This window comes from Oncorhynchus kisutch, linkage group LG3 (genome assembly GCF_002021735.2).
Source record: "Oncorhynchus kisutch isolate 150728-3 linkage group LG3, Okis_V2, whole genome shotgun sequence".
NCBI classification, from domain to species: domain Eukaryota; kingdom Metazoa; phylum Chordata; class Actinopteri; order Salmoniformes; family Salmonidae; genus Oncorhynchus; species Oncorhynchus kisutch.
This window is the reverse complement of record NC_034176.2, coordinates 20,604,810-20,630,768: the sequence shown is the minus strand read 5'-3', so window position 1 is coordinate 20,630,768 and position 25,959 is coordinate 20,604,810. Positions and strand designations below refer to the sequence as shown.

At 39.2% G+C, this 25,959-nt stretch overlaps 2 protein-coding genes across 2 annotated transcripts; one reads left to right on the top strand and one right to left on the bottom strand.

The window, feature by feature from the left end:
- The first annotated feature begins 1,137 nt into the window (after positions 1 to 1,137).
- Positions 1,138 to 17,506, top strand: LOC109871581 (sia-alpha-2,3-Gal-beta-1,4-GlcNAc-R:alpha 2,8-sialyltransferase-like). Its single transcript, XM_020462484.2, has 4 exons — positions 1,138 to 1,649; positions 3,844 to 3,966; positions 4,160 to 4,717; positions 11,815 to 17,506. The coding sequence occupies exons 1-4, from the start codon at positions 1,486 to 1,488 to the stop codon at positions 12,095 to 12,097; spliced, it is 1,128 nt and encodes a 375-aa protein (XP_020318073.1). The 5' UTR covers positions 1,138 to 1,485; the 3' UTR covers positions 12,098 to 17,506.
- On the bottom strand, positions 17,096 to 25,849 carry LOC109877144 (ras-related protein Rab-27B). The gene is made up of 6 exons (XM_020469464.2): positions 25,363 to 25,849; positions 21,743 to 21,920; positions 19,561 to 19,646; positions 19,343 to 19,446; positions 18,522 to 18,645; positions 17,096 to 18,081 (listed from the first exon to the last, which is right to left on the bottom strand). The coding sequence occupies exons 1-6, from the start codon at positions 25,470 to 25,472 to the stop codon at positions 17,895 to 17,897; spliced, it is 789 nt and encodes a 262-aa protein (XP_020325053.1). The 5' UTR covers positions 25,473 to 25,849; the 3' UTR covers positions 17,096 to 17,894.
- Between the last annotated feature and the right edge of the window lie 110 nt (positions 25,850 to 25,959).

Genomic DNA, 25,959 nt, shown 5'->3' with positions numbered 1-25,959 from the left:
TGTGTATTCCCTATTATTGTTAATTTTGTTTAATGAATTAATCATACACAATATATACAAAAGTATATGGACACCCCTTCAAATTAGTGTATTTGGCTATTTCAGCCACACCTGTTGCTGACAGGTGTATAAAATTGTGCACACAGCCATGCAATCTCCATAATCTCCAGAGCTGCCCCAGTCAACTGTAAGTGCTGCTATTGTGAAGTGGAAATGTCCAGGAGCATCAACGGCTCAGCCACAATGTGGTTGGTCCTACTAGCTCACAGAACAGGACCGCCGAATGCTGAAAAGATCGTAAAGATCGTCTGTCCTCGGTTGCAACACTCACTCCAGAGTTCCAAACTGCCTCTGGAAGCAACGTAAGCACAAGAACTGTTCCTCTGGAGTTTCATGAAAGCAAGCCTTAGATCACCATAAGTAATGCCAAGTGTCAGCTGAAGTGGTGTAAAGCTCGACGCCATTGGACTCTGGAGCAGTGGATACGCATTCTCTGGAGTGATGCCTCATCATCTGGCAGTCTGACAGACTAATCTGATTTTGGCAGATGCCAGGAGTACGCTACCTGCCCAAATGCATAGTGCCAACTGTGAAGTTTGGTGGTGGAAGGGCTGTTTTTCATGGTTTGAGCAAGGCCCCTTAGTTCCAGTGAAGGGAAATCTTAACACTACAGCATGCAATGACATTCTATATGATTCTGTGCTTCCAACTGTGTGGAAACAGTTTGGGGAAGGCCCTTTCCTCTTTCAGCATGACAATTGTGTACATCTTGGATGTACACAAAGCTTGGTCAATACAGAAATGTTTTGTCGAGATCGGCGTGGAAGAACTTGACTGGCCTGCACAGAGCCCTGACCTCAACCTCATCGAACACCTTTGGGATGAATTGGAACTCTGACTGCAAGCCAGGACTACTTGTGATGCTGATCAGGCTTCCACATTTGCTTAATATTTTGTGCTGTAGTATTTTATACAGTCAGCAAGTAATCTTGGATGGTATGCATACCACTAAGTTAATTGCTCCCATCTGTAAACCCCAGAGAGTTATAATACAACCATGACACTTTTAGGGTGTTCTTTTCATCTGGGCTCAACAAACACATCGAAATATGTGAAATTATTTCCTGAGGAAAGGGTGCGTAACAGAGCAGTGAGTTGTTTGCTGGTTTGATGCGTTGACGTGAATTTCAGATGCATCGCCCTAATGGAATTAATCTGGCTGGAGAGAAATTGCATTTCAGCGCTAAACCAAGGCAGGGATGATGAGAATGCACGAAGACGGATCGCCAAGGCAGCCGACTGCCATTCAATGACTATCCTGCCCTCTCAACCGCAGTGCACATTTGCCGTCCGTTTTACATGAGAAAACATGTTTATTTTTTATCAAAATACCAATACGTATAGCCAAAATCAGCATCTCGAATCGAGGTGATGAAGGCTCGCACATTTTAATCGCTTTTCTTCAAGGAATGAAAACGCTCCAAGATGGTCCGCATCTCAAACGCCCTGGGTTTGGTCATATTAATGGTCGCTCTTCTCATTTTATCCTTAATAAGTTATGTGTCCATTAGAAAGGACAGCATCTTATCTTCCACAAAATATGACAACATGGGAGGACCACCACGGATAATGTTCCACGCAGGATTTCGGTGAGTAGGCTAAATCAAGACCTTGAAACTCATTATTTTTTATTTTGACACGACTCAAACCACCTGAAATTGTCAAATAAGATGTGATTTATGTCACCGACAAGGCGCATGCGTGACAATTTTGTTCCTAAAAATCTTTATGATTGTTTATGTCCACATTGTTCTGTAGGCTATGGCATAATATGGCTAACTGCATCAGGGCCTTAATAAATAATCAAAATAAATAATATTTTGCTGCACGCTACAGTAGCCTAATCTAATGCAAAACCCTGCATCAATTACATTTCATTTTTTAAATGAAAATTCAACTGTAGAATCATTGAATGTTAAAAAATGCCATATGTGACAACAAATCGTTGCTCGACAAGGAGCCGGATTTCAAACAAGAGAACTGTCCAGGGTGCTGAGTGAACGAATCTTGCCTATTGTGACAACCCCACGCCTGAATGCATGCCGTAAATGGGCTTTGGTCAGTGCTATCTGGAATCCTTGGGACGTCCATACCTTAAACCCTTAACCCCTACCCTAACCTTAACCCTTAACTTAACCAGTTTAAAGTCAACTTCAATGGGGTAGGGACGTCCCACTGATCCCGGATAGCACGGACTGAATGGGCTTGGACAAATAATCGAAATAAAGAATATTCCTCTGCACGCGGCTGTTGCCTAATCTAATGCAAATCCAGCATCAATTACATTTATTTTTAAATGAAAATTCAACGGTGGAATCATTGAATGTCCATAAGTATTCACCCCCCTTTGATTTTTCTTCTTCATATTTCGTTGCCTTACGAAGTGGGATTGAAATGGATAATATTTTAATGGTTTGTAATTGATCTACACAAAAGACTCCATATTGAAAATAAAATTATACAAATGTTTCCAAATTAATACAAAATCATTAACTAATATAGGCTAATGTTAGTCGTTGCTTAAGTATTCACCCTTTTTTAGGTATGCCTAAATGAGTTCAGGAGTAAAACGTGGCTTAACAAATAAATTACATGGACTCACTCTGTGTGAAATAACAGGCATTGACATGATGTTTGAATGACTACTCTGTCCCCCATACATGCAACCTCTCTAAGGTCCCTCAGTCAGGTATTGCATTTCGAGCACAGATTAAACTGCAAAGACCAGGGAGCATGGTCAAGTTAATAATTAAGCTGTGTATTAAACCACTCAGATACAACAAACATACTTCATCATTCTGAACTGAGCTGCAGGACAGGAAGGAAACTGCTCTGGGATGTCACCATGAAAAACAGCTACAGAGCTACAGACTGATGGGAGAAAACTGAGGATGGATCAACAACATTGTAGCAACTCCAAAATAATGACCTAAATGAATGAATGATTGAAAATAACAATATACAGTAAATATAACTAATACAAATATTAAAAAACATACATTCTGTATGCAACAAAGCACTAAAGTTATACTGCAAGAAAACACAGCAAAGGAATAACATTTTTGGCCTAAATGCAAATCGTTATGTTTGGGGCAAATCTACCTCCTTACCTTCATAAAAAGAAACGGGATTGCGCAAAGCACATGCAAAATCCTACTGCAAAACCTGCTTCAGTCTGCTTTACACCAGACACTAGGAGAGGAATTAACCTTTCAGCAGGACATTTGACCAGGCCAAATCTACACTGGAGTTGCTTACTAAGAAGACAGTGACTGTTCCTGAGTGGCCAAGTTACAGTTTTGACTGAAATCTGCTTGAAAATCTATGGCAAGACTTGAAAATTGCTGTCTAGTCATGACCCCCAACACATTGAAAGAGCTTGAAGAATGTAAAAAGAATAAGGGGCAAATATTGCACAATCCAGGTGTGCAAAGCTCTTAGAGACCTACCCAAGAAGCCTCAGAGCTGTAATCACTGCCAAAGGTGTTTCTAACATATATTGGTTCAGTGGGGGGTGAATACTTTTCTAATCAAGGTTTCATTTTTCATAACATTTTCAAATTGAAGACATTTTTATTTTTTTGTCATTTTAATATTACACTGTATTTTGTGTAGATCGTTCACAAAAAAATCTAATTAAATCCATTTGAATCCCACTTTGTAACACAATAAAATGTGAATAAATCCAAGGGAGTGAATACTTATGATACTCAATGTAATGCTTACAGTACATGCTGACAATATCAACAGTGTCTTTACTAAGGGAAACTCTCTTCCTCTCAGGTCCCAGTTTGCCCTGAATTTCCTGGACCCATCCTTCATCCCATTAACCCATGCTCTGAATGAGGAACTGCAAGGGAAACCATCCAAATGGACATTTAATAGGACCGCCTTTTATCAGCAAAGGTATTATGATTATGTGGGATTTCTGTAATAATCTGTAGAAACTTTTATATTGTTTGTAATGCAGTTTAACAGAATACTGTTTGTGTTTAGTAAAACATTACAGTGTATTTGCCATTTGCAGTTGGCTACATAACTACATTTGGTAGAAACAGCAGCTGTGAGCTGATATTTTTATCTGTTAACTACCTTTCAGGAAAGAGATCTTCCATTACATTGATGTGGCCAACAACTTCTCCCTCACCAAGAACGGTGTGCGCGTCGGCCAGCTGATGCACTTCGACTTCTCCAGTCACAAGTATGTCTTCTCCATAAACAACAACCTGAAGTCACTGCTTCCTGATGCTTCGCCAATCCAGAACAAACACTACAACGTGTGTGCCGTGGTGGGTAACAGTGGGATCTTGACAGGCAGTCACTGTGGGCCAGAGATCGACAGCGCCGACTTTATCTTCCGCTGCAACTTCGCCCCTACCGACTCCTACTACAAGGATGTGGGCCGGAAGACCAACCTCACCACTTTTAACCCCAGCATCCTGGAGAGATACTACAACAATCTGCTGACCATCCAGGACCGCAACAACTTCTTTCTCAACCTGAAGAAGCTGGAGGGGGCCATTTTGTGGATCCCTGCGTTTTTCCTCCACACCTCGGCCACCGTCACACGGACCCTGGTGGACTTCTTTGTTGAGCACAAGGGGCAGCTGAAGATCAAGCTGGCCTGGCCAGGAAACATCATGCAGGATGTCAACAGGTATGGAGAAGGAAGGGACTGAGTTTTGTGCCAGAGTTCTGGGCATCAGAGCAGTCATGGGTGGTTTTGTTCTCACTTTCAGACACCATTGTTACTACAAACTGTAACATTTTAAAAAAAATGCAGGATTTCAGGCATTGGGTCACTTAGTTGTGTTCTTTAAAAAGAGCAAGGTTGGGTTGTTGATGCTGGGTTATTGAGATATAACCCAACAGAGGTATGGATTAATAGTGGCGTGGCTATTAGGTAGGGTTTTTTGGCCACCGGTGATAGTAAATGTCATTCCTGTTCATTTGTTCTATACCGGATGTTACGGTTAAACACTTTTCAAGCTTTTATGAGGCTTACAGAAGGCTTACAGGAAAACTCCACCCCAAAAACATATTTTGGTATTTGTTTCATTAGTCCATTGTTGATATAGTCCCAAAATGTGTTGTATGTCAGCAATCAAATAAAAAAATACAGCCGGTATGATGCATTTTGTTATGTTCCCCAGCAAGAAAACCAAATAATGTCACTCAAAGAGAAGGAGTACTAACAAAGAGTCACTGACCACAACCAAAATGAAACAGGTGGGGTTTTAGGAGGGGTTCCCGAAAGACACTCATGGGGGTGTCCACTGAAAGTTGACTAGCAACAACAACAGGGACCTAAAAGACACCCACCATGACCGCCCACTAAATTTTCCCAAGAAGAGGCAAACAAACAAAAAACACACCAAACAGTACGACAGTAAGCAAAACAAAAATGGGAGCAAAACGAAAACTGGGAAGATCAGATTAAGGATTGTTTTAACTCTCTACATCTCTCAAGACAACTGGAGCACTGGGCCAGCCACTCGTAAATATCACCTGGGTCAGCACAGGTGAAACACCTCCCACTAACGAGATGACAATAAGGTGGCACCAATCGGTGCACCCCATGTGCTAGCATGCATCCTCAAAATACAAATGGAAAAACCAAAGCCTGTAACACCTTCCCCCTTAAGACAACAAATATATCCTATATGTTTGTTGGACAAGTTTGCTCTCAACCAACAGAAAATAACTACCATCTCACAACATGATCAACTTAAATGCGTCACCTTCTCCAATATAAACATTGTGTCTACTGGCTGTCAATAATTCAATGCCAGACAGAACAGCCACTTTTTTGGGGTAAATATACAGTGAAACAGAAAGTATTCAGACCCCTTCACTTTTTCCACATTTTGTTAAGTTTCTGCCTTAATTGTAAAATGTATTAAATGTATTTTTCTCCCATCAATCTACCTACACACAATACCCCAAAATGATAAAGCAAAAACAGTTTTTTTGAAAAAACACGAAAATATCACATTTATATAAGTATTCAGACCCTTTACTCAGTACTTTGTTGAAGCACCTTTAACAGTCAGAGACTTGTCCTGAAGCCACTCCTGCATTGTCTTGACTGTGTGCTTAGGGTCGTTGTCCTGTTGGAAGGTGAACCGTTGCCCCAGTCTGAGGTCCTGAGCGCTCAGGAGCAGGTTTTCATCAAGGATCTCTCTGTACTTTGCTTTGTTCACTATTGCCCTCAATCCTGACTAGTCTCCCAGTCCCTGCCTCTGAATAACATCCCCACACTATGATGCTGCCACCACCATGCTTCACCGTAGGGATGGTGTCAGGTTTCTTCCAGATGTGATGCTTGGCATTCAGGCCAAAGAGTTCAATCTTGGTTTCATAATTTTTTTCATGGTCGGAGAGTCCTTTAGGTGCCTTTTGACAAACTCCAAGCGTCATGTGCCTTACTGAGGAGTGGCTTCCAACTGCCACTCTACCATAAAGGCCTGATCGGTGGAGTGCTGCAGAGATGGTTGTCCTTCTGGAAGGTTCTCCCATCTCCACAGAGGAACTCTGGATCTCTATCAGAGTGACCTCGGGTTCTTGGTCACCTCCCGACCAAGGCCCTGCTCTCCGATAGCTCAGTTTGCCCAGGCAGCCAGCTCTAGGAAGAGTCTTGGTGGTTCCAAACTTCTTCCATTTTAGAATGATGGAGGCCACTGTGTTCTTGGTACCCTTTCCCAGATCTGTGTATCGACACAATCCTGTCTCAGAGTTCTACTGACAATTCCTTCAACCTCATGGGTTGGTATTTACTGTGCCATGCACTGTCAACAGTGGGACCTTATATAAACAGGTGTGTGCTTTTCCAAATAATGTCCAGTCAATTGAATTTAACACAGGTGGACTCCAATTAAGTTGTAGAAACATCTCAAGGATGATCAATGGAAACAGGATGCAATTGAGCTCAATTTCGAGTCTCATAACAAAGGGTCTGAATACTTATGTAAATAAGATATTGCTGTTTCTTATTTTTTATACATTTGCAAACATTTCTAAAGACCTGTTTTTGCTTTGTCATTAAGGGGGATTGTGTGTAGATTGATGAGGGAAAACATTTATTTAATCCATTTTAGAATAAGGCTATAATGTAACAAAATGTGGATTAGGGGTCAAAGGGTCTGAATACTTTCCAAATGCACTGTACTGTATGTATAAAAATATATACAGTACCAGTCAAGATTTTGGACACACCTACTCATTCAAGGGTTTCCTTATTTTTACTATTTTCTAAATAGTGAAGACATCAAAACTATGAAATAACACATAAGGAATCATGTAATAACCTAAAAAGAGTTAAACAAATCAAAATATATTTTAGATGTTAGATTCTTCAAAAAGTAGACACCCTTTACCTTGATGACATTTTTGCACACTCTTGGCATTCTCTCAACCAGATTTACCTGGAATGCTTTTCCAACAGTCTTGAAGGAGTTCCCTCATATGCTGAGCACATGCTGGCTGCTTTTCCTTCACTCTGCGGTCCAACTCATCCCAAACTATCTCAATTGGTTTGATGTCGGGTGATTGTGGAGGCCAGGTTATCTGATGCAGTACTCCATCACTCTCCTTCTTGGTCAAATAGACCTTACACAGCCTGGAGATGTGTTGGGATCATGGTCCTGTTGAAAAACAAATGATAGTTCCACTAAGCGCAAACCAGATGGGATGGCGTATCATTGCAAAATGCTGTGGTACTGTAGCCATGCTGGTTAAGTGTGCCTTGAATTCGAAATAAATCACATACAGTATAACAGAATCTCAAATATAAAATACATTTTGATTTGTTTAACACTTCTTTTGGTTACTACATGATTCCATGTGTGTTAACACAGTTCTGATGTTGTCACTATTTTTCTACAATGTAGAAAATAGGAAAAATAAAGAAAAAACTTTGAATGAGTAGATGTATCCAAACCTTTGACTGGTAATGTAACCAGTTGCTGACATGTCAGACTAAGGCAAAACACCCTCCAAAATGAAGAACTGGGCTGCCCCAGTATCTCGCAGTATCTTCACTGGCTGCTTAACAGCATCTGCAAAGACACAAACCTGTCTGAAACAAGGGGCTCATACACATCTGATACAAAATCTTGTTTAGGAGATACACCAGTTCCAACCAGAGACTTAATGGGACCTTTTTGGGCTAGGTGTGCCGCTAGCGTCCCACCACGACAACATCCCGTGAAATTGCAGAGTGCGAAATTCAAAATACAAAAATAGTCATATTAAACATTCATGCAAATACAAGTGTCTTACATCGTTTAAAAGCTTAATTTCTTGTTAATCCAACCCCGTTGTCAGATTTCAAAAAGGCTTTATGGCGAAAGCATACCATGCGATTATCTGAGGACAGCGCCCCCCACACCAAAATACTTTTCCAAACCAGCACAGGCTTCACAAAATTACAAATATCAATTAAATAAATCACTTACCTTTGAAGATCTTCCTCTGTTTGCAATCCCAAGGGTACCAGCTACACAACAAATGGTTGATTTGTTCGATAAAGTCCTTCTTTATATCCCAAAAATGTCAGTTTAGTTGGCACGCTTGATTCAGTAATCCACTCATTCAACTTGCATACAAACTAATCCAAAAAGTTACCAGTAAAGTTCGTCCAAACAAGTTAAACGATGTTTCTAATTAATCCTCAGGTACTCTAATATCTAAATAAACGATAACATTTAAGACGAATAATAGTATGTCCAATAGGGAAAACTACAACTACTCGTTCGTTTTCAAAAAACAAGCCTGAAACCCTTTCTAAAGACTGTTGATATCTAGTGGAAGCCATAGGAACTGCAATCTGAGAGGCATTCTTTTGAATATCCCATAGGCTTGCATTGAAATGGCCTGTGACCTCAAAAATAATTTGGGATGGGTTCTCCTCTGGGTTTCGCCTGCTATATCAGTTCTGTTATACTCACAGACATTATTTTAACAGTTTTAGACAGAGAATTTTCTATCCAATGCTATCAATTATATGCATATCCTAGCTTCTGGGCCTGAGTAACAGGCAGTTTACTTTGGGCACGTCAGTCATCCGGAATTCAGGATACTGTCCCCTAGCCTTAAAAAGTTAATGGGCTGGAGTGCTCACACAACAAGAAACAGATTTTTCTCTCTTTCTCATTCTCACAGGAGTAATTACAAACTGTCGGATACAAAAAAAAAAACGTTTTCTGCTGATTTTATCTTTGGGCACTGTAGAAAAGGACTGAAACCTTGCGGTAGGAGGTGACTTCTCTGGATTGCTTTTTGCATAGGGATAACAATTGGGTGTTTTATTTGTGAAAGTAGTTTTGTGTCAACACAAACTCATCTGCCAGAACTGCAGCTTTCTTAAGAGTGAGATCGTTGTGCTCATAAATGTATTGTAGGTAGCAACCCTTTCGTGAAGCCAATTCTTGAATTGCTCGAGAAGTATGAGTTTCTTTAAATCCTCAAGGTCCCTGACATCTTGAGAACCACAACACTGATCAAAAAGACATGCTTGTTCCCTTGCTAACTCAACATGGCTTTGTGATTCTGTCTTTCGTAATTTACGGAACTGTTGTCTGTATGCCTCTGGGACCAACTCGTAAGCCTGAAGGATAGCAGCTTTAAAAGTTTCATAATCTGAACTCTGCCCAAGAGATAAAGCGGAATACACTTTCTGACTTTACCCACAAGATCACTTTGGAGGAGCAGTGACTAAATGTCTCGGATCATTTTTAGGGATGTTGCAATCCGCTCAAACAGAGTAAAATATACATCCACCTCCTTTTCATTGAAAGGCGATACAAGTCAGCTGTTCCGACATAGATCAAACTCTGTTGAGTGTGCAGGATAGCCTGATTGGATTCGGAGCACTTCCAGACCCATCTCTCTTAATCACTTAATTGAATGGCATTCTTGTTCTAGTCTGGTGTCGTGACTTTACTTTCATTAATCTGATGACTTATTTATCTAATCAACTAACTATGTTTAATTGTTATCATGTAACAATAAACTAATTAGGAATTTGGGGCACCACGAGAGCAGTTGTTTAAAGAGTTACCATCTCCAGAATTAAACACTAAAAGGTCTTTACCGATCACATCCATAAAACAGTCAACCTATTAATCATAACCTCATATCATATCGTCATTCTGAACAGTCATAACCTCCTGCATCTGCAAAAACCCCAGCCTTACTTATGATTAATTACTACACAAAGTGGTTTAATTATTTATTTACTAGCTAACTAAATGATAACACAGGATAAACATGCACACTTAAACAAATTACAAACAGGTCCCGAGCATACTGACACAACATATGGTGGCTTGTTTCAAAGGAGATGGAGAGGAAGGGAGAGAAAGAGTCACTTCTCTCACAGTAATCATATACTTTTCACATGAACCGCCGCCCATTTGGAGAAAGAAATCATGAATGTATTTACATGTGAATGCCTTCGTTTGCCATTTATCTCGGTCAGAACTAGGCCTTCTTATGAAGGGTGTTAGGCTTTCTGCGGCACGCTTGTAAGGCTCTGATTGTCCAAAAGATGTCGTTCACTCGTCTCTTCTACTGTTGCTCTCCTCTGCCGTCGCCCGGAATCCAGCGATGTGTCGGGTAGTCCTGAACAGAGCTACAGAGCTCACTCTGCTTCCACTTGCTCTGGAAGATAGGCTAGCCAGCCGTGTAGATTGTTCTCATTGGGGGATCAGAGTAGCGTACTACAGTGATTTGAGAAGAGTAGTGGAATGGTCCCACTTAAATTTGCTTTTCTAGATAAATCAGCTGTACCAGTGATTGTCCGGGAGGTGAGCTTCTCCCCTCTACTTTGTGCTGATATTCAGAGTTTGAACCACTTTGGACGTGAGCTGCAGCTACACGCCTCTCTGGTCTGAATATTAACTTCTTTCCCAATCCTTTTATGCACTCTGGTCGAAAGGGCCTGCAATACTCAAGGGAAAGAAGATCCTGGACAAGCCCCCATTTTGTTATGTTCCCCAGCAAGAAAACCAAATAATGTCACCCAAACAGAAGGGGGAACTATCAAATAGTCACTGACCACAACGAAACAGGTGGGGTTTTAGGAGGGGTTCTGAAAGACCCTCATGGGGGTGTCCACTGAAAGTTGACTAGCAACAACAACTGGGACCTAAAAGACACCCACCATGAGCATCCACAAAATTTGATTAAGAACAGGTGAACCAAATAAAAACCCACACCAAACTTAAAGGTAGGAAGTGGACCAAGAAGAAAACAGGGAGAGCCAACAAAAAGTGTTAATCCTCCACATCTCTCAAGACAACTGGAGCACTGGGCCAGCCACTCTAAAATATCACCTGGACCAGCACAGGTGAATCACCTTCTCACTAACAAGATGACAAACCAGCACAGGTGTAATGCATACTATACTGACTAACAAAATATTAATGGGAAAACTAAAGCCTGTAACAGCCACACCTCCTGAAAATAACCTGGATCAACCCAGCATGAAAGTGAATAAAACCCAACTGATGGTTACATTAACCCATGTTTTAGATAATCCCAACATGTTGGGTTATTCATGCAACCCAACTGTCTGGATCAAAATAAGCCAGAGTGTGTTCTGTCCATTATTTACCCAGCACTGGGTTACAAAACCCCCCAAATTGGGTTGTTTTTAACCCCACATCTTTTAGAGTGTAGATGTTCTGTTGAACAATTCATTTTCCATAGCTTACACATAATTGTTTTTATTGTTTACTTTTTTTCCCACAGATATTGGAAGACCAAGAACCTGTCTCTCAAGCGACTGAGCACTGGTATCCTCATGTACACTCTGGCCTCGGCCATGTGTGAGGAGATCCATCTGTATGGCTTCTGGCCCTTCGGCTGGGATCCCAACACAGGCAAGGAGCTGCCCTACCACTACTACGACAAGAAAGGAACCAAGTTCACCACCAAGTGGCAGGAGACCCACCAGCTGCCCAGTGAGTTTAAGCTGCTCTACAAGATGCATGGAGAAGGTGTGACCAAGCTGAGCCTTTCACACTGTTCTTAGACACTTCATCCTGGGTGACCGGGCATAAGAGATTCATTTGGTGACTCTCCAATACAGCAGCTGACCTTGCGCTCACGTAATATATTTTGCGACTCAAAGCAGACAATGCATGATTTAGAATTAATACTTTTATATTACGCTTTCACTCTAGAAACACACTATCATATCACCATTGCATCTTGCCTCAGCTTTGTCCAATGTATGTAATTCACACTAACACGTTGGGTTGCGAGGAACATGGCAGAATATTCCAGATGTGGATTACTGGTTGATGATGACGTAACAATGTATGTTATGCTGAATATGTCACACTATCATCATACAATATTTCACATCACTTTATTTGCATTGCTATCATAATTGTGTAGATAAATTGATCAATAAAACACACATAACCTATTTCAACAAGAAAACACAAGGGAATACATTTAGTGCAAAATCATCACTATTTCCAAACAGTGTTTTTCATAGTGTAGGGGTTTCGGGTGGGGGGCATACTGTAATTGTTATTTGGCTGTAGCCTTACTTCAAAGGGATTTGATTATTCTTCTGCTTAGTCTCAGGGATGGAGTTGAGATCAGTGTTTTTTTTCTAATCAGATTCAAATGCCTCCACTGAGGTGCAAACAGACACACTGTCTATTTTCCAACCCTTTTGAGCATACAGTGAACCGCCACAGGTGCCAGTAGATAGACAATGGGCCCAGCCAGCACACTGCACTGTTTTCAGATTTGTTTACAAGGCCTCTTTATGTATGTAAATTGCTGCCCTATATAGATAAAGATACTGCAGTGATAGCCCTAGTCCCACTATTTTATTGGGATTCTGGTGATAGCTCTGGTAATATTTCAGTTTGAGGATGAATAATCTGCATTCCAACACCAAGCCATAGACTGAATTTAATTACAGTAAACTTTAAAGTACATGTATATTGTTGTTATCATCATCATTAAGATTAAGAATTAAAGATGCACTATGCAGAAATGGCTCTGTCATTTCCTGGTTAAATTTTTTTGAATAGTTTGCCTAATTTCAGTTCATGTGATAACAAGCAAGTATAGTGTAGATAATTATTGTACCATCCAAACCTCTGTGAAACATATTTTCCATAACCAAACATGTTGTATTTTCAGCTGTTTGAAGCTGGTGTAAAAAAAACGAAAGTAATAGAGGCAAAAACAAAACTTAAGAATGGGAAGCATAGAAATAACGCACCTAGAACAGATCTACAGCTTCTTAGACTTGCTTTTCAATGTGAATTTGGTCGGGTCCCCAAAAAGTTACATATTGCAGCTTTTATTTTTAAAAGTGCCTGTGTTCTGTTTAAATTTCAAATGACTTCAAATCTTATATTTTCTAAATATGATAGAACATCATAGTGATAAAAGTTAAAGGGATTTCACACTGAGATGCATACAGTAATATATATTATATGTATTGAACCACCTCAAATGAACACTACTTCCTATCTTTAGTCAATAACACATCACTATTGTTATGATGTAGCAACACAGGGAAACCTTTTGCATTCTACCACATAGACATTACTTTGACTTTTTAACCAGATATTAATGTTTTGATTAATAATTATAGCATCTTGTACAAAGAGCATGATACACTATTGAATGACATTGCATGTAAGAGACTAGCAGATGTTCAAGGCTAGTTTTATACAACATTTTTGAAGGAGATTATGTTTCGAGGGGATACGGGTGTTTTTTGTTATTATTTGTATCTGCGCTGATATTTTAATTGAAATATCATCAGAAACTTTATATCAAAGTTGTTTTAAAGCATAAATTCCTATCAAACCACTGGGACCAAAATGATTAGTTTTCCCTTTCTGACAATGAAAGAACTAATGTAACTTTATTTTTCATATCTCTAGATTATTTTTACTTTTCTCAGCAAAATGTTACATGAAAAATATCAAGTCAAGCTCCACTATGTTAGAGGATTGGGTATGGATTAGACATTTTTAGTACTTAACCATTGATGTCAGTACAACGACTTTGCTCAAATGGTACAACATGATATCCACATGACTCACAGCACATGCACTCATTGGGAAGGTGGTGACCCTGCTTATTAGTTCAGATTTACTATGCTCATGAACCAGATCATTGGTTCTTTTCAAGTTCTTCAGTCTTAAATGGATGGTGTATGCCCACAGAAGTATTTTAGAACATACCAATTTGTTTTCCCATCATAGGACTGTCTGTCATCATTATTATAATACAAATATATGATAGAAATGTGCCATTAGTTTGCTAGGTAGTACTTTACTCTTAGTCCATACCCTGATTATGTAGATTAGATTTGACATGTAATTAGATCTTTCCCTCTTAGAATGTTTCATATAACTAAATATACCAACGAATGCCCATTAAAACTAGACATGTTCATTTATCTGAATGTAACATGATTTGAAATGTTGGCTTAAGTATGGCAATGATGTACAACAATATCTTTCATTCGATGGAGGTTTTTTATTTGATGATGTGTCGACAAATGATTTCCTGAGATAGAAAACACTTGGATAGTTGTGTGGTATATTTGTCTTTTCAGTCTCATCTAATAGGTTCTGTTGGTGATTTATACTATTTGTGCCGCCATGAATGTCTTCCTTTGACTGCTTCCATGTACTGATCATCACCAAAGAAGACTATTGTACTGCTCACATGAAGGAAGGGAATTTATTCTCCCCACATTTCCTTAGAGAAAAATGTCCAATGTGTGTGTTAGTGTGTGCCAACACTTTTGTTTTCAAAAGGAATGGTACCAACAGAACCCAGTGGCATAGCGCAGTTTTGCAGTACCCCCACAAGGTCTAAGTTTTATAGCTAATTTCATGCTATTTTACAAATTTTTCCATGAGGCTGTGTGAAAATGTTGCTATTTTAGAGCTCAGGGATTCTTGAAAGACGGGACAATCTCAACCTTTTCCCACAATTATTTGTCTTAATGTTAATAACATTGTAAATATACATTTTGATAGACCAAAGTAGCAGCTAGCGTACCATATAAAGGAAATCTTTTTTTTCTCCATAAAATACAACTAGCTGGATTTAACTCCATCTGACACCATAAAAGGCATTTAATTTGTACAATTATTGCCCAACAAGTGTTTAACCCTACAGTTTTTTTGTTTGTTGCAAGGGCTGTGTCTCAATCCACCACATCGGAGATGTCGCCGTGTTTGAACTGTGTTTGTCAGTCCATGAGATATCCTGATAATTGATATTCTCAGAAAAACCTCTAACGTTTGAAAGGATTGGCTATTATTATGACCCCTCTATGGAAAGATGAGTCACAAACACAATGGTGTTCTCTGTTTTGTTCTAACCCCGACAAGTATCACAGGACTCGTCTGAAATCGGTACAGCCGATCTGCCAACTTCTGTCTGTAGCGTCCAAACGGTTTGGGCTACACACTAATATGACCCCTCTGTGGGAAGGTGAATATCTCACAAACACATACATGTTGGTTGGTTTGCTCTAGGCTGCCCACAAGCTTCACAAGACTAGTCTGAAAGTAGCAGGTACCAGTTATTTATTTTTATGGAAGAACTGAATATATGGAGATAGTTTAGTGGCTAAAATAAGGGGTTAAATAAAAATAGTTTCCTGATCTCTCAGATATAGGAGAGACACTTCAGAACAATCTTCCTTTTATTTTTTTTGACTGTTTATCCATGTTTCATCATATATATATATATATAATATATATATATATATATATCATATATATATATATATATATATATCATATATACACACACACACACACTACCGGTCAAGAGTTTTAGAACACCTACTCATTCAAGGGTTTTCTACATTGTAGAATAATAGTGAAGACATCAAAACTATGAAATAACACATATGGAATCATGTAATAACCATAAAAGTGTTAAATAAATCAAAATCTGTTATATTTGTAGTACGTACTGTAGTACGCTACTTATTTTTTATTTATTTTTTATTTTACCTTTATTTTACTAGGCAAGTCAGTTAAGAACAAATTCTTATTTTCAATGACGGCCTAGGAACAGTGGGTTAACTGCCTGTTCAAGGGCAGAACGACAGATTTTGTACCTTGTCAGCTCGGGGATTTGAACTTGCACCCTTTCGGTTACTAGTCCAATGCTCTAACCACTAGGCTACACTTCAAATAGCCACCCTTTGCCTTGATGACAGCTTAGCACACTTGTGCCTTAAGGGGTCCTAAAATTCCAAATCAAATAGTTAAATTATCCTTGGTATGACCATCTTAAAACAAGGGGTCTTGATGGTATAGCTGACCCTGCTCATTCCTAATTAATTCTGGATTTTAGACAAATCTGACAAAGTTGACCAAATCTCCAGACACAAGTTTTGAGATAAATGTTAAAGTCACAGAGGGCTATTGAAAGAAACATATGTTTTCAATTAATATCCATTATTTTTTAAGCACTTTTTGGGAAAGTTTGAAATTGGGATCCTTCGCTCCGGGACAAAGGCATTTCCAGGCATAGAGCCGACATGGAAACAAATAATATTGAAAGTATATTGAATATTACCCCACAAAAAGGTTTTCCTTACATAATTTCGCTAAATATAAATTTTAGATCAAAGAATGCAACAAAATCACTTTTTCAACTATAAAAATAACTTTTGCTACTGGACAAGGATTGCCCCGACTTCCAAGAATCCATGACCCAATTTCCTGCTATTTGACACATTCTGCCATGAGGCTGAGAGAAAATTTAGCAGTACTAATTTAATGTAACCAAAAAATTATGAATGGCTTATGTTTTCAGTACCATCTGTGTGGCCCGACCAACCTCTGGGAGTTTGGGGCCCCCCCCAAAGCTCAGGGGTGTGTGTGGCATTTTTTTTGTTGCTATGCCAGTGATAGAACCCTGGAATTCCTATAGGATTGCAAATCACCCAAAGTTTGCGCTTGTATGTATTTCTTTGATAAAGACAAAGCAACCAGACATTTTCCTGTCAAAAGGCAATCATTGGTAAAACGGACATTAACTTTATTTAAAGTGAATGCATTTACTCTGAAGACTTTGTATTAAAACATATTCAACAAAAAAAATTCTGGGTTGACAGTATTTATGGGCTCTAAACATGTTCTATACTTTATTCAATGTGCATGACAATTTTGTTCCACTAATAATCAAGCTAAACACCAAATGTGCTCCATGTCATATAGAACTCATGGATCCTGTAATGTACTTTGCTATCTCGGTTTGTGAAACAGAATAATACATTTTCTCATTCACATTTAAGGAAATAACCATGATTGTTAATGATTTGTTGCATAATCTGTTAGGATTATATATTGTCAATGATAAATGTATGTACCTGTATTTTCCTTCCATCAATGCTTCAATCTGTCAAATAAAATAAATACAAAAATCTCTGATATACAACTTTTCTTCAAACACTTCCCATTAGTATTTACCTATTTAGGATCACACAAAGCTTAGTCAAATTGCAAATATCAGTTTGAGATGTACATACACATGGTGCTTTCATTTACTTTGAATCATTTTACAGTATTAGATTGTGTGTTCTTTTGCTCGTTTCATATCATTAACATACAGTACATGTACAGACTCAGCAGGTAATGATGACCAGGTTGGGAATACATAGCTTGAGTGTGACAGTTATCAATCCAGACAAACACACATTAATGCATAATACACTTCCTATAAATACTGGATGGGATAATTGAACTTTCTAATGTAATAATACTCCCCAGATGCAATAGTTACACATTTGAATGGATGGACATCCCTACATCCTAACAGGCACACCTCCTGCTGGTGGACGTTTCAGCCGTGTCGTTAGTGGCAGCACTCCCATTGGCTGCCTCTGACGCAGGCCCCTCTGTGCTCTGCTCCATGCGTCTCATCACCAGGTCCAGCAGAGTGGTCACTGCCTGGTCCACCTCAGCCCCTGTGGCACTACTCGTCTCAAAGTAGGGGATACTAAGCAGGAAGGGAGGAACTTATTATACTGAACACTATACTGAAATGAATGGATAAAGAACAGTTAACTTTCGGTTGATGTATTATTAAGGTCAGTTAACTTCTGGTTTATTTCTAATAGGGTCATTTCTAGTTTAAAGATGTTTCAGAAGATCCATAGACCTTGGCTTGTAGTAGATCACGGATTCCTTCTTTTTAAATTAGAGGTATTAAAATAGTGAGCCTGTTTCCAGCATTGGATCTGGATCGGTATAAATGATTTACAGTGGTGCTGAAGGTATGAACTCAAACAACCTCAGTTCATGTTAAGGCACTGGAGAAGTTAGCCGTGCCAATGGTAAGAGGACTAGCCAGCCATTTTATTGCATTGTACGGTCAGATCAGATTTCATAGAGGCAGCAGAATTTTGTCCTGAGCAAGCAAGTATTGATCTCACTTACCCATATCTGTCCGCCAGGTCTCTGGCTTGTTTTCCTTGTACATCTCTCAGGTTTTTAAGGTCTGCTTTGGTGCCAACTAAGACTATGTCTGGACTGTCACAATAGGCATTTGCCTGCAGCTGACCTGAACAATCATAACAAGACATAATAAAATTTCAGTTATTTATAGATATGTCAATTCATATTTGAATCACAGCAAGCTACCATGCTACCAAGATCATTTACTATAATGCCCAGTGGTGAAAAAGTACCCAATTGTCATACTTGAGTAACAGTAAAGATCTCAATAGAAAATGATTCAAGCAAAAGTGAAAGTTACCCAGTAAAAAACCTACTTGAGCAAAAAGTCTTGGTTTTTTGGTTTTAAATATACTTAAGTATCAAAAGTAAAAGTATAAATAATTTAATATTCCTTATATTAAGCAAACCAGAAGGCACCATTAAATAAAAATTTATATAATTACGGATAGCCAGGGGCACACGCCAACTCAGATATAATTTACAAGCGAAGCATGTGTTTAGTGAGTCTGCCAGATCAGAGGCAGTAGAGATGACCAAGGATGTCATTTTGATAAGTGTGTGAATTGGACAATTTTCCTATCATTTTGGGTGTCAGGGAAAATGTATGGAGTAAGAAATGTTGTGAAGTAAAAGTTGTCAAAAATATGAATAGTAAAGTAAAGTACAGATACCCCCCAAAAACTATTTTTACTTAAGTACTTTACACCACTGATAATGCCAAATACAAAATTGAAATACCCGATCAATGTGGTCGGTCTGGTTCTTAAAGGATGTACTAAATGGATGATTCACAGACATACTCATCCAGTTCCTGACATTCAGAAAACTCTGCTGATTGGTTAGATCAAACATGAGCAGGAAGCCCATGGCATCTCTGAAGAAGGCTGTGGTGAGACTTCTGAACCTGGAATTTATACAATTACAACAATGTTCAAATGCTGGTAAAGCGATGGATGTGGACTATCATTGAAAATCCTTATCTTACAAAATGTACTGTCTGCTTGTTTACGTGGCCTACCTCTCCTGCCCTGCTGTGTCCCAGAGCTGTAGGTGCACTTTAAAAGTCTTCTCTGTCGTTCCATCAGAGCCAGTCCCCAAATACGTCTGAAGACATAAGATGTCAAATAAGTGTCATATCAAGAGCTAGGACCAAAGACATACTCTTTGGCTCTAGAACAACATACTGTTATAATTAGCGGTCCAAGTCCCGGAGTGGCTTGAAATTACAATTGTTAGGATTATTATTATCCTATTTTTGGAGCACTATAGCGCTTAAAATGGTAAGACCTAATAGAGACCAAACTGGTGGGACGGTGTACGTTGGTGGACAAATACATCTGGTTAATACGGGTGCAATTCAGCCCAAATGGTGCAACTCAGGCTCCCGAGTAGCACAGAGGTCTAAAGCACTGCATCTCAGTGCAAGAGGTATCATTACAGTACCTGGTTCAAATCCAGGCTGCAGCACATCCAGCCATTATTGGGAGTCCCATAGGGCAGCGCAGAATTTTCCCAGTTTTGGCCGGGGTAGGACATCATTGTAAACACAAATTTGTTCTAAACTGACTTGCCTAGTTCAATAAAAACGACTAGTTCACTATAAACAACTTTTGACTTCAAAAGGTCAGCCCCGCCTCTTCATTTGACCTAGTCACAGAATTAGGTACAAAGGTTTCTCTTTACCCAATAAACACATTTTCCTCTAGGACCAATGACATCACCATGACGGATCATCTGACATTTTGAAAATGTAAATATTTCCAAAATGTTCAACTTTTTCTTCAGACACCGCTAAACCAATTTCTCAGAAACTTGGTGTACAGCATCTATAGACCAATATCGTTATATGCTCATTAAATGAAGTTGATTTCTTAAAAGTTCAGTGAGCCCCGGCCTGACAATTCAAGTCATTCTTGGAGGAAACGGAGCCCCTTCCTGGCCATTTATCTCAATACTCTACAATGTTACCTGAAGTGTGCACTTGTCCACTACCAACATGGAGTACGTTTACACGCATACTAATAAATCGATATTAAAGTGATTATGGCAGTATGCAGATTATGAAATAGTAATGTAAGCACCTTACTCTGTTTATCTTATATCGGCATGAGGTCAAAATCGAAGGTAGCATCAGCCGATTAAAACACCTGGTTTTCTGAGCATTCTCTCTTATTATTAGGACATGTAAACGCCTTAATCGGCATTCCAGCGGTGGATCTGATATGCGCAGATCAGCGAGTTAGGAAACAACTGAATGTATGCGTCTTAGACGTAGTTTCACATACAAACTTTACATGATCGAACTCAGAATCAAATATTCTTCCCAAAAATAACATGGTCGCTGTAGTAGAATGTTCATTTTGAATGTCGATTTTCTGCATTAGAGTGCATTATATAAACAGCATTATTAGGGAAATAGTAATTCTTGCAAAGCTTGTTTACGTTTTAATCAAACTATTATATTAATCTGACTATCCACAATAATCACATTATTGTTTACATGTAACCATACGTATGGATTCAAGAGCATAAAATTGGTGCGAGTAGCAGAGATGAAGTCAGGACCGGAGCCCTTTAGATCCAGACTAAACTTTCTAACACCCAGACCGAGGACCAGTGGATCGAGACCATTACCAAAACAAGACCAGTTTAAATGGGTAAAAATAAGATCCAATAGAGTAAACATGAGTTGTTTATAGTTCTGTTAAGTTCAGTACATTTTTGTTACAGGATTGAGTCAAGACTGGAACCTGCAATTCATACATACACGCATGCTCTTCCACAGTGTTCAACCCATTTTTTTCCTGTGACCATAGGCCTTCCTATGATAGGCTTTTGCATAGAGAACACTACATTACTGTAATACATGACAGCCCAGGTTCAAATCCCACCACTGCCGGTTTCAGATAGACATCCCTAGACAGTGAGGGATTGTTGGTGTTGTACCTGAACTGAAATCTATGACTTGTAAAATAAGGCAGAATATTTGAGAAGGCGAGAAAGGCTTGGACCCCAGGTCATCGCTGCTTGCAGCTATATTTCAGTTGACACTACTATTCCTTGTAAAAAACAATCAACTGTTCAACCTTTTGGATTTGCAGAACCACATTATCATAAATTGGAAGCTGTGGAGCAAGGATGACTGAAAATGAATTTTATCTTTGGAGCTTTACACACTGGAGTAAAGCATCACGACTCACCACTCTCTTTTCCCTGAAGTCTATTCCCACTGTGGTGGTGAACTTGTGGTTGAACTTGTTGTCTGTGTACCTGTAGAGGAATGTGGTCTTCCCTACTCCAGAATCCCCTACCGACAGGAGTTTGATCAGAAAGTCATAATCCCAGTCAGTCATTGTGCAGCCTCGTACTGAACCTGCCCTAAAATATTAAACAAAAGTACCATATTATGGTCATATTCTTACTTGCATGTAACATGCTTTTGCATAGAGAACACAACTACATTACATACATTACTGTAAATAGTGGTACATTCACCATTATTATAGTAACAAATACAGTTGAGTCACTATTACATTGCAAGACTTCAGAAGATTCTATACAGGTCTTCCAGAGGACATTACAGGCTTGATGTGCCCTTAACTAATTATATACTTGGAAACGGTCATAATATACAATGTAATTACAGTACTGTTAATATAGCCAATATATTGCAAATTGCCTTAACATTTAGAAACAGGCAAACACATGTCTAACAGAACACATAGGTGAAATTCCCAATGAGTGGCTTCATGATCACAGGGGCATAAGGTTCCGCCCCTTTTTTCTCCCAATTTTCACCGAAAAGGACATACCCAAATCTAACTGCCTGTAGCTCTGGCCTGAAGCAAGGATATGCATATTCTTGGTACCATTTGAAAGGAAACACTGAAGTTTGTGGAAATGTGAAAGGAATGTAGGTGAATATAACAATAGATCTGGTAAAAGATAATACCAAGAAAAATATATATATCTTGTAAAAATAAAAAAAAATTGTACCATCATCTTTGAAATGCAAGAAAAAGACCATCAGTTATTATTACAGCCCAAGTGCAATTTAGAATTTGGCCACTAGATGGCAGCAGTGCATGTACAAAGTTTTAGACTGAATGAATTAACCATTGCATTTATGTTCAAAATGTTGTATCAAGACTGCCCAAATGTGCCTAATTTGTTTATTAATAACTTTGTTAAAAATGGTTCACTCTCCTCAAATAGCATGACATTCTTTCACTGTAATAGCTACTGTAAAATGGACAGTGTAGTTAGATTAACAAGAATAAGCTTTCTGACAATATTAGATATGACTATGTCCTGGGAAATGTTCTTGTTACTTACAACCTCATGCTAATCGCATTAGCTCAAACGTCCCATGGACAGGACGTTTTAAAAGCTGATCAGAGAGGAGCTAGCACATGACTTGACCCAGCTTTCACATGATCAGTCAAGTGGCTGTCCTGTGTGAGCTGTAGGAAAACTCAACTGTGGCTTCTATTGATGCAATGAAATTCTTTCATTGTCCACATACAGTATAATCTCATATAGTTCTGAGAGAGAATACAAAAGAGCACAAAGAACTTGTGCTCCTCTTACTTATTCAGTTACACCGGTAATTTTTTATTTGAGAAGTGAAATGACAAAGTATTGTGTAGTCTGATGGATAGAAAGGTCAAGTGGAAGAATATATCAAAAAGGATGTTTACATTTTTACATCATTACCATCATGGACATCAATTGACCCATTACGAGTTGAGAAGTCTAAAAGCACAACCTTCTTGATTATTTCAAATGTTTTGTTTATTTGCAATCCGTGTCATTCTTAAGAGGCCTGTCATGAGACTCAGATTCCTTAAAACACTGAAAAAGGGATGAGATGCCCTCATTAAATACGGACTCATTACCCATGTAGATTATAAAAAAGATCCTTGCTCCGTTCATCTTTCCCTCAATTATGACTAGTCTCCAAGTCCCTGCCACTGGAAAACACGCTACCACCACCATTCTTCACCGAAGGGATGGTGCCAGGTTTCCTCCAAACATGGCGCTTGGCATTCAGGCCAGTGTTGGATGTTGGTTTCATCAGACCAGATAATCTTGTTTCTCATGGTCTGATAGTCCTTTAGGTGCCTTTTGACAAACTCCTAGCGAGCTGTCATGTGCCTTTTACTAAGGAGTGGCTTCCGCCTGATTAGAGTGCTGCAGAGATGGTTGTCCTTCTGGAAGGTTCTCCCATCTCCACATATGAACTCTGGAGCTCTATCAGAGTGACCATAGGGTTCTTGGTCACCTCCCTGACCAAGGCCCTTCTCCTCCCTCAGTTTGGCCAGGCGGCCAGCTCTAGGAAGAGTCTTAGTGGTTCCAAACTTCTTCCATTTAAGAATGATGGAGGCCACTGTGTTCTTGGGGACCGTCAATGCTGCAGAAATATTTTGGTACCCTTCCCCAGATCTGTGCCATGACACAATCCTGTCTCGGAGATCTACGGACAATTGCTTCGACCTCATGGCTTGGTTTTTGCTCTGACATGCAGTGCCAACTGTGGGACCTTATATAGACAGGTGTGTGACAGGTGTGTGACTTTCATGTCCAATCAATTGAATTCACCTTCCAACAGGACAACAACCCTAAGCACAGTAAGACAACGCAGGATTGGCTTCAGGACAAGTCTCTGAATGTCCTTGAGTGCCCAGCCAGAGGCCGGATTTTAACCCGATCGAAGATCACTGGAGAGACCTGAAAATAGCTGTGCAGCAACGCTCCCCATCCAACCTGACAGAGCTTGAGAGGATCTACAGAGAATGGGAGAAACTCCAAATACTGGCGTGCCAAGCTTGTAGTGTCATACCCAAGAAGACTCGAGGCTGTGTTCGCTGCCAAAAGTGCTTCAACAAAGTACTGAATAAAAAGGTCTGAATACTTATGTAAATGTATTATCAGTTTCTGAAAAACAGTTTTTGCTTTGTCATTATGGGGTATTGTGTATGTGAAAACCCCCCAATTTAGTCCATTTTAGAATAAGGCTGTAACGTAACAGAATTGGTAAAAGTCAATGGGTCTGAATACTTTCTGAATGCACTGTATATTGTTTTATAATATAATAACTGAGAACTAACAATCACCAAAATAAAAGCTAAACAGTCAGGGGAATTGAAAATGAATAAAAACATTGAATTTAAGATTTGATTTAGTTATTGAGTTTGACTAAAATAACACAGCATTAGCCATGGCAAAATGCATATCATTGCAGGAAATTATCCTTAAAAACTGCAACATTTTCTCTCAGCTCCATGGCAAAATTTGTTGAATTGCAGGAAATTAACTTTAAAACTGCAAAAATATATCTCGGCTCGGAGGAGGATTTCTGAGAATTGCAGGAAATTGGCTTAAAAATGCTAAAATTGCAACAACAAAAAACCACCAAGATGGGGGCCTCTAAAGTGTTCTGCTAAATGCAGCCAACCTTGCCCAATACCACGTGCTCTGCCACGCCCACCACCACAGCCCCTTTTTGATCCAGAAAAAAACCCTGAATTCTGTCAGTGGCATGTGTTTGTGATGCCAGAAATATTTGAGCCATAGAACAAAATCAAATCAATCGATATGCAAATTCTAATGATGATAAATGGCCATTATGCACATAAGGAAAGTCTCATGTAGCCTTTTCAGAAAATGTAGGCCAATGATAAAGCCCCCAAACAATATAGTGTGACAGACAACACAATCAATGCCTGAAAGATTAAGCCAATATGCCACACACTGATGCCGCTGAATAATTAGATGAACTTTACCAAGATTTGACAAAAACAAATAAATTCAGTCTTACCGATTTAGCCGGAGGTACTGCCAACTTCCATTCAGGGAGCTCAACCCGTGCTTGGTAAACACATAGTGGGGGGAGACATGCTGTTGATTGAACCTTTTCCCCTCCCACATGCTATAAGGGAGGAGTTTCCAGCTAAAAAACAACAACCACAGAGTGCGGTGTTCACAGACCTTGTGCTTTCTGGTATTTCTCAGGAGAAAAAAAAAAGAAAAACTGGATTGAGGCCCTGTCCACAAATAATGTCCTGCTGTGGATTTCAGTGGAACTCAGCCAACTGTAAGCTTTGTAAACCCCTTAAAAGGCCCCTTCTCCCGCTTATTCTTCTGGAAGCTCAACAATTAGGCTAATCGTTGTCTAAAAAGTATCTATTAGGACATAATGATGAAGTCAACTTGTGGGGGGAACATGTATTGTGTCATCCACTGTATGTAGATCATTTTTAGAGAAGGTCTACACTAGATAAACTGTATATTAACCATATGACACAGAATTGTGCACCTGGGAGCATAATCATCTACGTTTTAAGGCTCTGGCTTAAACATCACATGTAATGCAAACTAATTACAATGTTTATCAATTTAAAACTGTACAATAAAA

Coding starts and splice junctions, on each gene's coding strand:
- LOC109871581 (XM_020462484.2), top strand. CDS start 1,486: ATGGTCCGCATCTCAAACGCCCTGGGTTTGGTCATATTAATGGTCGCT. Junction 1,650..3,843: donor ATGTTCCACGCAGGATTTCG/GTGAGTAGGCTA, acceptor TCTTCCTCTCAG/GTCCCAGTTTGCCCTGAATT. Junction 4,718..11,814: donor ATCATGCAGGATGTCAACAG/GTATGGAGAAGG, acceptor TTTTTCCCACAG/ATATTGGAAGACCAAGAACC.
- LOC109877144 (XM_020469464.2), bottom strand. CDS start 25,472: ATGTGGGAGGGGAAAAGGTTCAATCAACAGCATGTCTCCCCCCACTAT. Junction 18,646..19,342: donor GAATGTCAGGAACTGGATGA/GTATGTCTGTGA, acceptor ATGATTGTTCAG/GTCAGCTGCAGGCAAATGCC. Junction 18,082..18,521: donor GACCTGGCGGACAGATATGG/GTAAGTGAGATC, acceptor CTTCCTGCTTAG/TATCCCCTACTTTGAGACGA.